The sequence below is a fragment of the Teleopsis dalmanni genome, chromosome 1 (assembly GCF_002237135.1).
Source record: "Teleopsis dalmanni isolate 2A chromosome 1, ASM223713v2, whole genome shotgun sequence".
Lineage (NCBI taxonomy): Eukaryota > Metazoa > Arthropoda > Insecta > Diptera > Diopsidae > Teleopsis > Teleopsis dalmanni.
In genome coordinates, this window is record NC_051846.1 from 11,328,103 (window position 1) to 11,339,974 (window position 11,872).

General features: G+C 29.6%; 1 protein-coding gene across 1 annotated transcript; it reads left to right on the plus strand.

Annotated features, from left to right (window-relative positions):
* The first annotated feature begins 3,929 nt into the window (after positions 1–3,929).
* LOC119677317 (uncharacterized protein CG32395) lies at positions 3,930–4,889 on the plus strand. Its single transcript, XM_038088617.1, has 2 exons — positions 3,930–4,676; positions 4,746–4,889. The coding sequence occupies exons 1-2, from the start codon at positions 3,930–3,932 to the stop codon at positions 4,887–4,889; spliced, it is 891 nt and encodes a 296-aa protein (XP_037944545.1).
* Positions 4,890–11,872: the final 6,983 nt, after the last annotated feature.

Consider the following 11,872-nt stretch of genomic DNA (forward strand, 5'->3'; position numbering starts at 1 on the left):
GTTAAAAATGAGCAAATTTAATTAGCGTAATTAATTTTAATTTTTATAACATTTGCGCTGCTCTATGGAAACGCATATATTCTGCATTCAACTCGTTAAAAGGAATTAGACATCAGTCGGAAATTAAAATGAAATTGTATCTATAAGTGCAGGAATATCAAAAATAAAACCAATATATTCATTTATATTTTTTTAATTAATAAATAATAAATTAATAAAGTGCATTAAACATATATTTTTAACATGTCCTTTAATTGTCTTTTTAACGGTTTTCTATACATATACACAGAATTAATATTGTATATTGGCTTTTGACATCGATTTTATGTTAACATTATGAATTTAATAGTTCAGCAAATGCTTTCAAGAAGTTCCAGAAGACACTGAATTTGGCGAGAGACTTGAGCTTTATAACACTTCCATCACTGATAAAAACATTTAGGAAATTAAACAAAAAGTAATTGCAAATAAAAAAATGTCCATTATGAGTTGTGAGCGTTTATGGAACTAACTATGGTATATAAATGGATTATGCAGATTAGTGGGTTTATGAGAAACTTCAAATGAATTAAGTACAGGGAAGCATTTAAAACTTTAACGAAGGCCTTTGGCGACAAGTCTATGACACAATGATAGATATATACGTTCATATGTAAGCTGAGAAGATACTGATGATCATATGTGATGTAAAGTTTTTAATACACCTATTTGACATAAAAACGTGGGAAAAGCTAAATAGATTTTGATAGATAATAGAAAAATCTGGACGAGAGAGGTTACTAAAAAATGGTAAAATTCTATAATTTATGAGAAATGGTTTTTCCGAATTCCGAATATTCCGAATTTCCTTGTTCGTTTAACAGTTTTTAAGAGAGCATAACACCGAAGTAGTACCACAGCTAATCTACTCGTACTTTTCAGAAATGACATCCTACTATTTTGTTTACATTCCAAACTAAAAACCATATTCAAAAATTAATTTTTTTCAACAATTTTTCAAACGGTAACAGCCTTTTTTTTCCGAATAACAACACCACTCCAATGGTAACGTTCTTTTAGCAATAGATAATATAGAGACGAGTTCAAGACCAATACCTGAAGAGGTGTTGTTATTAAATTTTTCAAACTGCAAGCTATGATGCGTAATACTAAAGAAGGACTACTCTTTAAGTTGTATAAAATACGCATTGAAAATTAAATAAGTCATTTCTGTAGTAAATTAATTAAATATCTAATAATTTTAAGTTATAACAACCAAATGCATAAGCCATATTTAAATGGAAAAGCGCATCAGTACATATATTACCCACAAATCATTTGATATGTCAAGTCGTTCTGTAATTTTATAAAAAGTCTGAAAATTTAACTTTGCAAAACTGATGTGGGCAGAAAACTACTGATAAAAAACGATTACATTGGCCTTTGTCTTTTGTGTAGTCCTCGTATGCTGCCTCAAATTTAGATCTATTAACAGTTTAACAAAATTGCAAGCGGACCATTGCCAAGACATGTTTTTCTAGTTGATGTCGCCAACAAACTTTGGTTGTTAGCCAAAGCCAGATAACATCAAATTGACATTACGAATGTCAATTACTTTTAGTAACTTATTTTTATTCTTAGAAATTGTGTGGTTTTTGAACTCGCCAATAGAGATTGCAACAAAACGTTACTAAAACTCATATACTATAAGCGTTTATATATGATTTTTTTATGGAAAATATTCGTACAAACGATAAGTAAGTTAACTTCACTATTTAAGTTTTATTACAAAAGAAAAGAATAGATTTTGTATTCATTAATTTTATTCAATATAATTCAAAGATTATATTTAAATGGATATTAATCAAATAAATGTATCCTTTTTTAAAATCGTTTAATTTTGTTCATATAATACCAAATTTAAATATTAATTGCCGACGTGCAATAAAACAAAAATTCTCCTTAATTGACCTTAAGCTGTTTTCCGGCGGATACCACAAGTATTGTCAGTTATTCAGGGATATCTGCATGAAAAATATGTTTCCGCTGCAGTTTCACTGCGTACAGCAATGAATGCAGCATGCATTTTGTATTCGTTCTTATGGCACAACCTCGCTGCAATATCCTTAAAACCAATAAAGCCAATAAGATTTAAAAATTCACGGGGTCAAATTGTTAACGGCTCATTTAAAGAGTTTCACTTCTTCTCCCTTGATATTAACAAAATTCGAGTTTATTTATGAAACTCTTCTTTAACTTGATATCTTTTTATTTTTAAATGTTTTTATACAAGCTATTTTCATATGTATATATATATTTACTACAACAAATAAAGTTACAAATTTTAAATGGGTTTGTATTTCTTGAAATATTTTATTTTTGGAGGAAGAATCGCTTTCCCATGGGTGGTCTACCTGAAGTCTGATACAGTACATATAAGTCTTCTGCAAACATAACTAATATTTTGGAATATTTTGAATAAAGAATATTTTGCCGCTCAGTTTTGAAATATTTCTGAAACATTAAAAAACTTTTTTAAACTTTTTTCATATTCTACATACAACTTTTTGTTTGCTTCTTCTTCTTAGTGAAAGTTCATCCGCTTAGAAATCCAATGACTTCAATTTTTGTTTTGTTGACAGCTTACCAAAAAAGTAACCTATGGTTTTCTTGAACCAATGTCAGAAAGTCTTCGTCCATCTTCACATCTTTCATTAATCGTATTTCAATGATCCACTTGATTAGACCGTATTTTAATGGATACCTTAAGATATTACTGATATTACATTTTTTTTTTTATAAATTATAATAGCGCTGCCGAATTAATGACCTGCCCCATCCAAACTCATTTTTAACATAACTCTATAATACGAGATTACAAGGGGTTTAAGTTTATTTATCGATTCAATAGTTAAAGTCTACGATTATACACTTTAAGGCAATGTGGAGGAAATATAACATTCAGCATACGTATTCTCAATAATAATGGCAGCTCTCGGAAATATAAGAATTTTTTTTCGTTATAAAAGTGAATCTTGCCTTCTTGATTTCTACTCGTAATTTTTTATAATTTTCTCATTTTTCATTGAGATGGCATTCCAAGTATGTATACTCTTTCAGTGAACCATTTGTGGTCAATCTTGTCGTTCTCATATGTCATTTGCCTATTATAATATATATATTGTACTTTATTGTAATTCAATTTGAAACTATACCTATTCACTACATTTTCTTGCAAAATCGTTTAAAGGATTCTAGATAACAGATTGTCCAGCTAATCGGTTACTAGCATTGTTTTCTGAAAAACTAAATTGGTAATCTTATAGTAAAATAATTATAGTTTTTGGATCAGAAGTTCAAAATGCATATTTAAATGCAATCATTATTATTATAATGATTGCATAAAAAATTTAAAAATATTATAAATATATACTCACAGTAGTTATTATAAAAATAACAAAAATCATCATGCTAACTATTTTAGGTGAACTTGAAACTTCCCAATACTCAAATAATTCTAGACTAGAATACAGAAAAATTCACTTCATCAAGTTGACACATTTCATTAAAATAATAACGCAAACATTTAAATTAATTTATTAATATTAAATATAATGACAGAGATTATTTGCTAGAATTAATAACAAATATCCTATAGAATGGTCAACAATTTTCATTATTTAGAATAAGTCATTGAATGCTCTTTAGTAGTCATGAAGAAATTGAACATATTGAATCGCGGAATTAGTTTAGTGTACATGGTCATGCATTGGCTACTCATCTTATCGGCTCAATGTACTTTCATCTATTGTAAAGGCACCCAACGAATTAAGACTATGAATTTCTTAAGAACTTATTGCTTCATAGCAATATTCTTAACAATAATCTACGTACCATCTTTACTTTTCGCATTGTTTGTTATGAAAGGGGTAGTAACGCGTCAATTTGCCATGAGATACTTTGTATGCCTTCTAGCCAGAGTTTATCAAATCAGTCATGAAACACAGTTTAAAATACTTATAGGTGAAGTATATGAATTGCTACAGGAACTGCGGAGTTTTAGTAAACACTCGAACTTCTTCCGTTTTTCCCATGTGGTGCTCTGTGTGCTGGCATTACAGAGCATGCTTCGACTAATGGGTGAAGTTTATCTCAGCGAGTCATTTCTACAAATTAGAGGGGTTCTAACATATATGCTTTATACCATGTTCAGCTGTTTCACACTTGTTTCATTTCTTATTTTGTTCACAATGGTGATGATGATTTTAATACTTCTACTATGTTGTTATGATGAACTGCATCGTTGTACTCGACGCATATCGAATGATGTGCGTACGTTACGAATGGGACAAACAATGACGAGCGGTGAGCGTTTAGTGTTGGTGGAACAGTTGCGTTCAATCATGGAGCAGTTGAATACAGTACGCACTAAATTGTTTATGGTGACAACGCGCTTGATTAAGTTCTTCAGATTTTACCTGCTTCTTGGCATACTTTACTGTTTAGTCTTGGCAATGACTGAACTTATAGAGATGCATCCAAATTGGAAGACACTTCATATTATGAAAAGTTCTATAGCACTTTTCAATCTTGCGTTTTATGTATCCGTCTTTGAGATATTTATGTGGAAATCGAAACTTTCAAGAAGTTTTTGGAGTTTACATTTACTTAATTATCATCGTAAATTTGATAGAACAGTAAGTGCGCATTTAATTCTAATAAATATGTTAACAATTTTATTAAATTTTTGCTATATATCTGCTTAGATGGACAAATTATTATACTGCGAACTAGTCGAACATATACAAGTGAAAGCTTATGGGATACGTTTGGACACAAAATTGTTTTGGAAAATCTTGAATTTATCCTACACATATATACTTATGAGATTTGTTTACCAAAAATTTTAAATTTAAATAATAATAAAATGATTTGTTTTAAAATTCAGTATTTATATCTGTACATCAAAGTCACTACTTATTTGTTTTTAAAAGTTAAAATAAATTTTATACAGGAATTTTTTTTGTATATTAGCACTATTCTTTTTCATCCAATCGAATTTATTTGTAGCATTTCTTTCGGTTTCTTTGGCAAATTTCTCATTTCTAAAGGATCTTATTGAGAATTGTGATGAGGCATTAGATTTCACGCAATGTATTATGGTCATAAAAAGGGGTGTCATTCCAAAAAGTGTAAACAATTTATTATAAAAAAAATTATTTTAGAAAAATAATAAGAAAATAGTGGCAATATACAAAACTGAATAAAATTCATATATAAATATTTTTAAAAAAGCACAAATAAACTAACAAGACTCTTAATACTTTTATAGCAACAAAAAAAATACTAAAAATACTACCTTTTAAAACAAATCTTGCAGTTAAGAATGAATGCTAATGAGATTGAAATTCAAAGTAAAAATATATTTAAAAGTTTTACATATAAAACTGAATAACTAGTGGGTTCTTTTGAATAGTTGTTAAACGATTCCAACATTTAAATACTTAGATATATAATACAGTAGCTATTAACCAAAACGAACAATATAAAAGTATATACTATATGTAGATGAATATGGGGTATGTCAAGATAATGTTTGCACAACGTATTACTTATTTATTTAAGTGACATAAATACTTATCCATTTTCCTAAGTTGTAACTTAGATATATGATATATATATATTTGTCATAACGTATCTACCATTTACGATTTTAGTATGCTCTACGAGTTTTTGTTAACTGTATCTTGGATTTTATAAACAATATCATTATGCCAAGCACGGTAGAATACTTGAACAATATTCAATAATATGATAGCGTAAGACTTGCACAACTTGAAAACAACTCTGATCTCATTTATTTTTAATAATAGCTCCTTGAACCTTATTTCGCATACAACTCAAAATGTTGCTAAGAAATTATACTCATTTGTTATTAAAATAGTTCACAATTTCGTTTCTTGATCCTTGTCTCTCATAGCAGTACAATTCGTCTTAAGAAATTGTACTATACTCTTAGACATATCACAGGAACCTTAATTAAAACCTTATTAATTAATAAGTAATTAATTTTTCGAGGGGCATAAAAGCAAAGGATAAGGTGTATAGATACCAAATTTCATTCACTCAAGTTTATGGTTTTTATTTTCAGTGATTTTTTCGGTCAAAGAAAAATTTGATTTAATCCAAACAAGTACTATTGTTTCAAAAATAAAATTTGTAAATACTATATTATATATTATATTATAATTTATTGTTAAATTAATATGCTAACAATGCATGAAGAAAATATATAAAAAAAATCAGGAAAAGACCGGTCCACGATTCAATGCTAACAGAGTTCAATTTTCTGTCTCTTGCAGTCCAATAATTATATACGCACAATTAAATGAACCGATTTTTGCAAAGACCAGTGATGATGTATATTTTGCCATATTCAAAACAGCTGATTTTAGAATTCGAAATAGATTTCGAGTCACAGAACATTCTTAATCCTTAAATGAATTCATAAGAAAAACCAAAACTCATTTCAATACTAAATCTTTACTTTTCAAACATGTATATTTTTTTATTGAGTTCACTTCCGTCATGAACTTGCAATGCATTGCAATTAAGTACCATCTATTCCAAAGTTATAAGAAATATTTTTTAAAGAACTTGTGCTATAAATCCTTATTGAAAACTCATTTGCATGAAATAAATGACCGAAACGAAAAACACAAAAGATAAGCCACGTAAGTACAAACTAAGCACTTTGCAGTGCTCATCCAAGCCCGTGAACCCTCACACTGCAATAAGCAATCCTTGGTTTCAGTTCCATGGAATAGAGTACAGCGAAGGTGGAAACATAAATATGTTCACTAAAATAAATTGCAGTTTCCATGTAGTAACCATGTACCAACTACCAGACACAAAGTAACAGACACAAGTATGCAAATATATCGGCGCCGTGAAGAAGAAATTTCAATTGCACTTTCCAAACAAGAAGAAGCATGCAACTATTTTTCAGTAAGTATAAGACCATTATTCAAATGTGACAAATTTGATAAATGGAATTTGAAAAGAACAAAAAACTATATAAAAAGATTTCTTATTTCTATTTAATAAACAAGAGTCGCTTTGATAATTCTAAATAGAATAGAATTACTTGCAAACATCATAAAAAATATATTTCGTATTTTGAATTCAAGGATATTATTTAAAGTATTTAATATAAAAGATTTAACTAATTATTATTCTAATAAACCTTGAAAAATATTTTAACAATTTATAAATAATTAATTTAATTTCTAATTAACAATAATACTTCAGTAATTTATAATATTTTTATAACTCTCCTTATAATTGTATAATATAGGATATACAAGTTATCAAGCAAGCAATCCTCACCTGTCATAAATCACAAAGAAATGTTGTTGTTCCCTACTGAAGTTGTATAAAAAGTTAATATAATAAACAACAACTAATGCCTGTAATCCGAGAGTAACTTCAATTTAAATCCCACCTAGAAGAAGCTAAGACGATACACGCAATGCCATTGCGGTTACGTTCCGGTAAATTTATGAGAATTTATGCAATAAATTTCAAATTTATGCTATCTTGAAGTCACATTGTGTTGGAATTTCGTACTAAAACTGGGGAACATACCTTATTTATGAGATTGCAAATTTGAAATCCTTTTCGTTTGTTGCTTAGTAGGTTAAGAAACCCTGTGCCAATTTGCATGATAATCTCTACAAACGCTTCCAGTCTCCTTCCACCTTCCACCTTCGAATGAGCGGAGTGCAATGTATGCGAATAAGCGGATTAAGGTATTTGTCATATCAATAAACTTTTCCAAGACCACCCATTTAATCATAAAAATTATTATTGAGAAATGTAAAGTGTTATATGTCCTCTTGATATGCATTTATACTGATTTCCTTCTTATTTTTATGCTTATTCCTTTCTGTATTGCTACTTTCTGGCTCTTATTACAACTTAATCCTATTAGGTTTTACATGTAGTGTAAGTCACTTCATATTCACATCTTATCATCTTCGACAACCTGGTCAAAGGACAAATCAATTTTTAGAAATTGGATGTGCAATCAATTTGAATTACGTGTCCTTATATAAATGAAAATATTTAACTAAATTAAAATATAAACTTTGTATTTTTATTTAATCTCAGAAGATAGCTTCACACCACACATTTATGTCAAACCTTTCGCAAGATTATCCATTTTGCTAAACCGAATAATATCCTATTGGTATTATTGGTGTATAGATACCTACTATATACATACTCAATAATAGATATCTATGGCAGTTACTTCGAAGACAAAGTTCGCCTATTAAACTATAAAGCCTTCACCCTTAAATTATAATGATATCTACGCCAAGTTCAAATGTCGCATGAATCATGCTGAGTACCTATTAGATACCTTTGAAGTGAAAAAAGATGTCCGAGTACTTCCGCCGCATTTATTTATCTAACAGTTTGGTGAAAATATGAGAAATACATATATACATATAGTACCTATATATAGAAATATTGTTGGTAAACAGTAGATATGCCATTCAGTGGCCTCCGTCAAAACAAGTAGAAGATCTGAAATATGCTGACAGAGCTTTTAGTTGAATTTTTAAACTTCAAGCAGAAATATTAAGACAGCTGGGTTGAGTAGTGGTTAAACAGGCAGTAAATAGGTAAGTAATATGCATACTTATACATTAAATTAAAATAACTTCAATAAATAAAGTGTCTCATAAATTACATACGTTTAATGTTGAGCCTTTTCCGAATTAGTGCATCTGGCCACTTTTATTCTTTAATAGCTGGAGGGTTTCTGCAGAATCCCACCCATCTCAGTGACTAATTTGTGTATTCCTCATAAACATCGTGATTATTCAATGACTGATCTAAGATCTGTACAATGCCCCGTGCGGTTAGTAATTACTCTGAGATTAGAAAGTGCTAAGTGCCCTACTGTCCGTTTTCATATATAGCTTCAGGGCTCTGTCCCTTATGTATTTTTTGACCGGATCTATTTTAAGGTCTCTTAGCATGTCATTCGTGCGGATGTACGATGGCACTCTGAAGAGTATTCGGATCGCCTGACTTTGAGTAACTTGTAGCTTCTGGATAGTAGGAACGACAGCTTTGCTGTACGCGACATACCCAAAAAGTAGAGCTGGTCTAATCATCTGGCTTTAGACTAGCTTGTTGTTGTGTTTGAAAAGTTATGGTAAGCATTACAGTGTTTTTGCGCAACTATTTCTTTTGACTTTTATGTGCTTTTGCGAAGTAAACCGCTTATCAAACGTGATGCCTAGGTATTTAATGCTGTCCTCCCAATTAATCGTTAAGTCATCAACTCTCGCTCTCGGTGGATGCTGCTTTAGTCGGGCTTTAGTTGTCTCATTGTTAATTTTTACTTTTCATTTTTAGAAGAACTCCAGTGTGAGATTAACATGCAGCAGAAAAATATTGCTTTTAAGTGTTCATATTTGTGTAAAAAAATATATTCTTTGGCAATTGGCAATTGAAAGTATTTCATTTTATTTTATTGCAATTAAAAACGCATTGCTTTAATTTTTTTTTCTGTTTTTTTACGTACTTAAAATTAATATCTCAATGTGCGCGTTAAAAATGAACATAAAGAAATTTTATTTCTTTATATAATTTTAATTTTTTATTTTTAACAGAAATTCATTTCACTAACAATCCTTCGGTGCCTTGATATTTGCATATAAATTAAAAAAATAACGAAGATTGCAGAGAACCACAGAACTTTTCAGCATTTTAGTCAGTGTTTCATTTTGTAGCTTAAAACTTGTAATTGCACCCCACGGCTAAAAGGAAAAAATATGAAAAAAAAAAAATTTGTATATATTATGTACCAAAACCAAAAAAAAAAAAGGAAGATGAAACTCAATGCTGTGCCGCCTTTTAAAAATTTCATTTCACTTTTCTTCATAAAATTACAATTGCGCAGAATGCGAATAATAAATTCTCACAAAAGTTTCTGCTGTTAAATATTTCATACTCCATGAGCAGCTCGTTAGTTGCGCGCATAAAAATCTTGCATCTTAACTTTTCACAACAATTATTTTCCTTTATTAAAATATCACTAACGACACCGGAATAGAAACGAATCTGAAAATATTTACTTGAAGTTTTCAACTAAAGTTTACACAGATTACATTAACGTTACGCAAATAATGCTTTCATGTGAATCTTGCTGAATCGTGCATAATAATAATCGTCGTGGATGACTAACTACACCATACAATATAATCAACTCTTTTAGTCCTGGTACATATATTCTTCAGAAACGATTAAATCATAAAAATCTAACAAATTAAACTTGCATATGCCATAGCAAGAACCACTAGTGATAGATACTTTCATTTGATTTAGATACACTCAGATATAGTCGAAGCATACATTCAGATGTGCTTAACCTGAATTTGTAGTCAACTATAAATTTATCTTAACTTCTTCTGGTTAAGATATTTATTCTTCATAATATTATCGTATGATTGATTCAAAATCTATAAGGGGCTGCTACAAAACACTTTTAAACTGCCATAATGTCACTATTCAATTTCAGTACAGAGAGTTCGATTACTATTATATCTGCTAACTATTGTTGAAGTAGATCGAGATTTCATAGATCATAGATCTATCATAGATCGAGATACGTTTTTCAAACAAAAAATGACTTTCTAAATGAGTAGATAAACGCCGACTACTTTTTGCCCAATACCATGCATATGTGAATTGGCGATATCAATATAACAAGTATGCGGCAAATGAAATAATTGATTTGTGAAATATCTGCATGTCTAAAGGGTATTGCAACATAAGATACTTAAATGTATAGCGGCTTATTATTTCAAGAAACTATGCCATACGTACATTTACGTCTGGATGAATGCCCTCTTATGACTACTGAGTAACTTAAATAGTGGCTAAGTATTTGTATATAAATTCACCTGTAAAAGTTTATTGCTTCAAATGTTTTAAAATTAATTAATAATTTTGTAGCTGTGTAATACATACAGGCGATGTTGTCATGTACCATATCAAGCATAGTCTTTTGGAAGATACTGTACATATGGTGTGTAATTCTAATGCAGATTTGACATAAACTAATTAAAGAAGATAAATGCAAACGTGCACTTTGCTTTGCTTGCAGCGAACGTTTACTTGATTTCCTTAAGGATTCATAAGCATAAATTCTAGGTATGCTCAGAGCAATAACTCATGAAATTTGTATCCTTTTAAGGCAAATGGTTCGGTGTGGACTTTGTACACTTAATTGATTATTGTGAAGGTAGTAGAACTCTTAACAGATTGAAGTCACTTTAGACATTTATGTGACAATTATGCCACCAACATATGCATCAAATTGCTTGAACTAGAGCATAGATGGACTTTTTGTTATTAATTATAAACTTTATAGTAGTCAAACGGATTTTTTTTAAAGAAAAAAAAAATTAATAAATTATAAAAATAATTGATTAAATTTTTGCTTTTAGTTTTCTTATTATTTATGGTCAGAGACAATCTCTTGCGAATGTTTCACTTCGTCCTTTGCACTAAATATTTTTTGTTGTTTGCACATAATTTATGTGCATTTTTTTAATGTCTGCATTATCCTTAACATATTGTTCCTGATTTATTTATTTTTTCCATTTACACTGCTGACCTCAATTAATGCAAAATCCTTATATTTCATGCCGCGTTTCCATTCGCACGCATTGCTGCGGACCTCGTCTCCTATAGTCAATTTAAATTACCAAAAATATATGCGGCTTTGGGTATGTTCAAGGATTAAGAGCCCAAAAGGAATTCATGTACTTATGCACTTGTGTGTAAACTCACACTTAAAAGCAATTAAAAT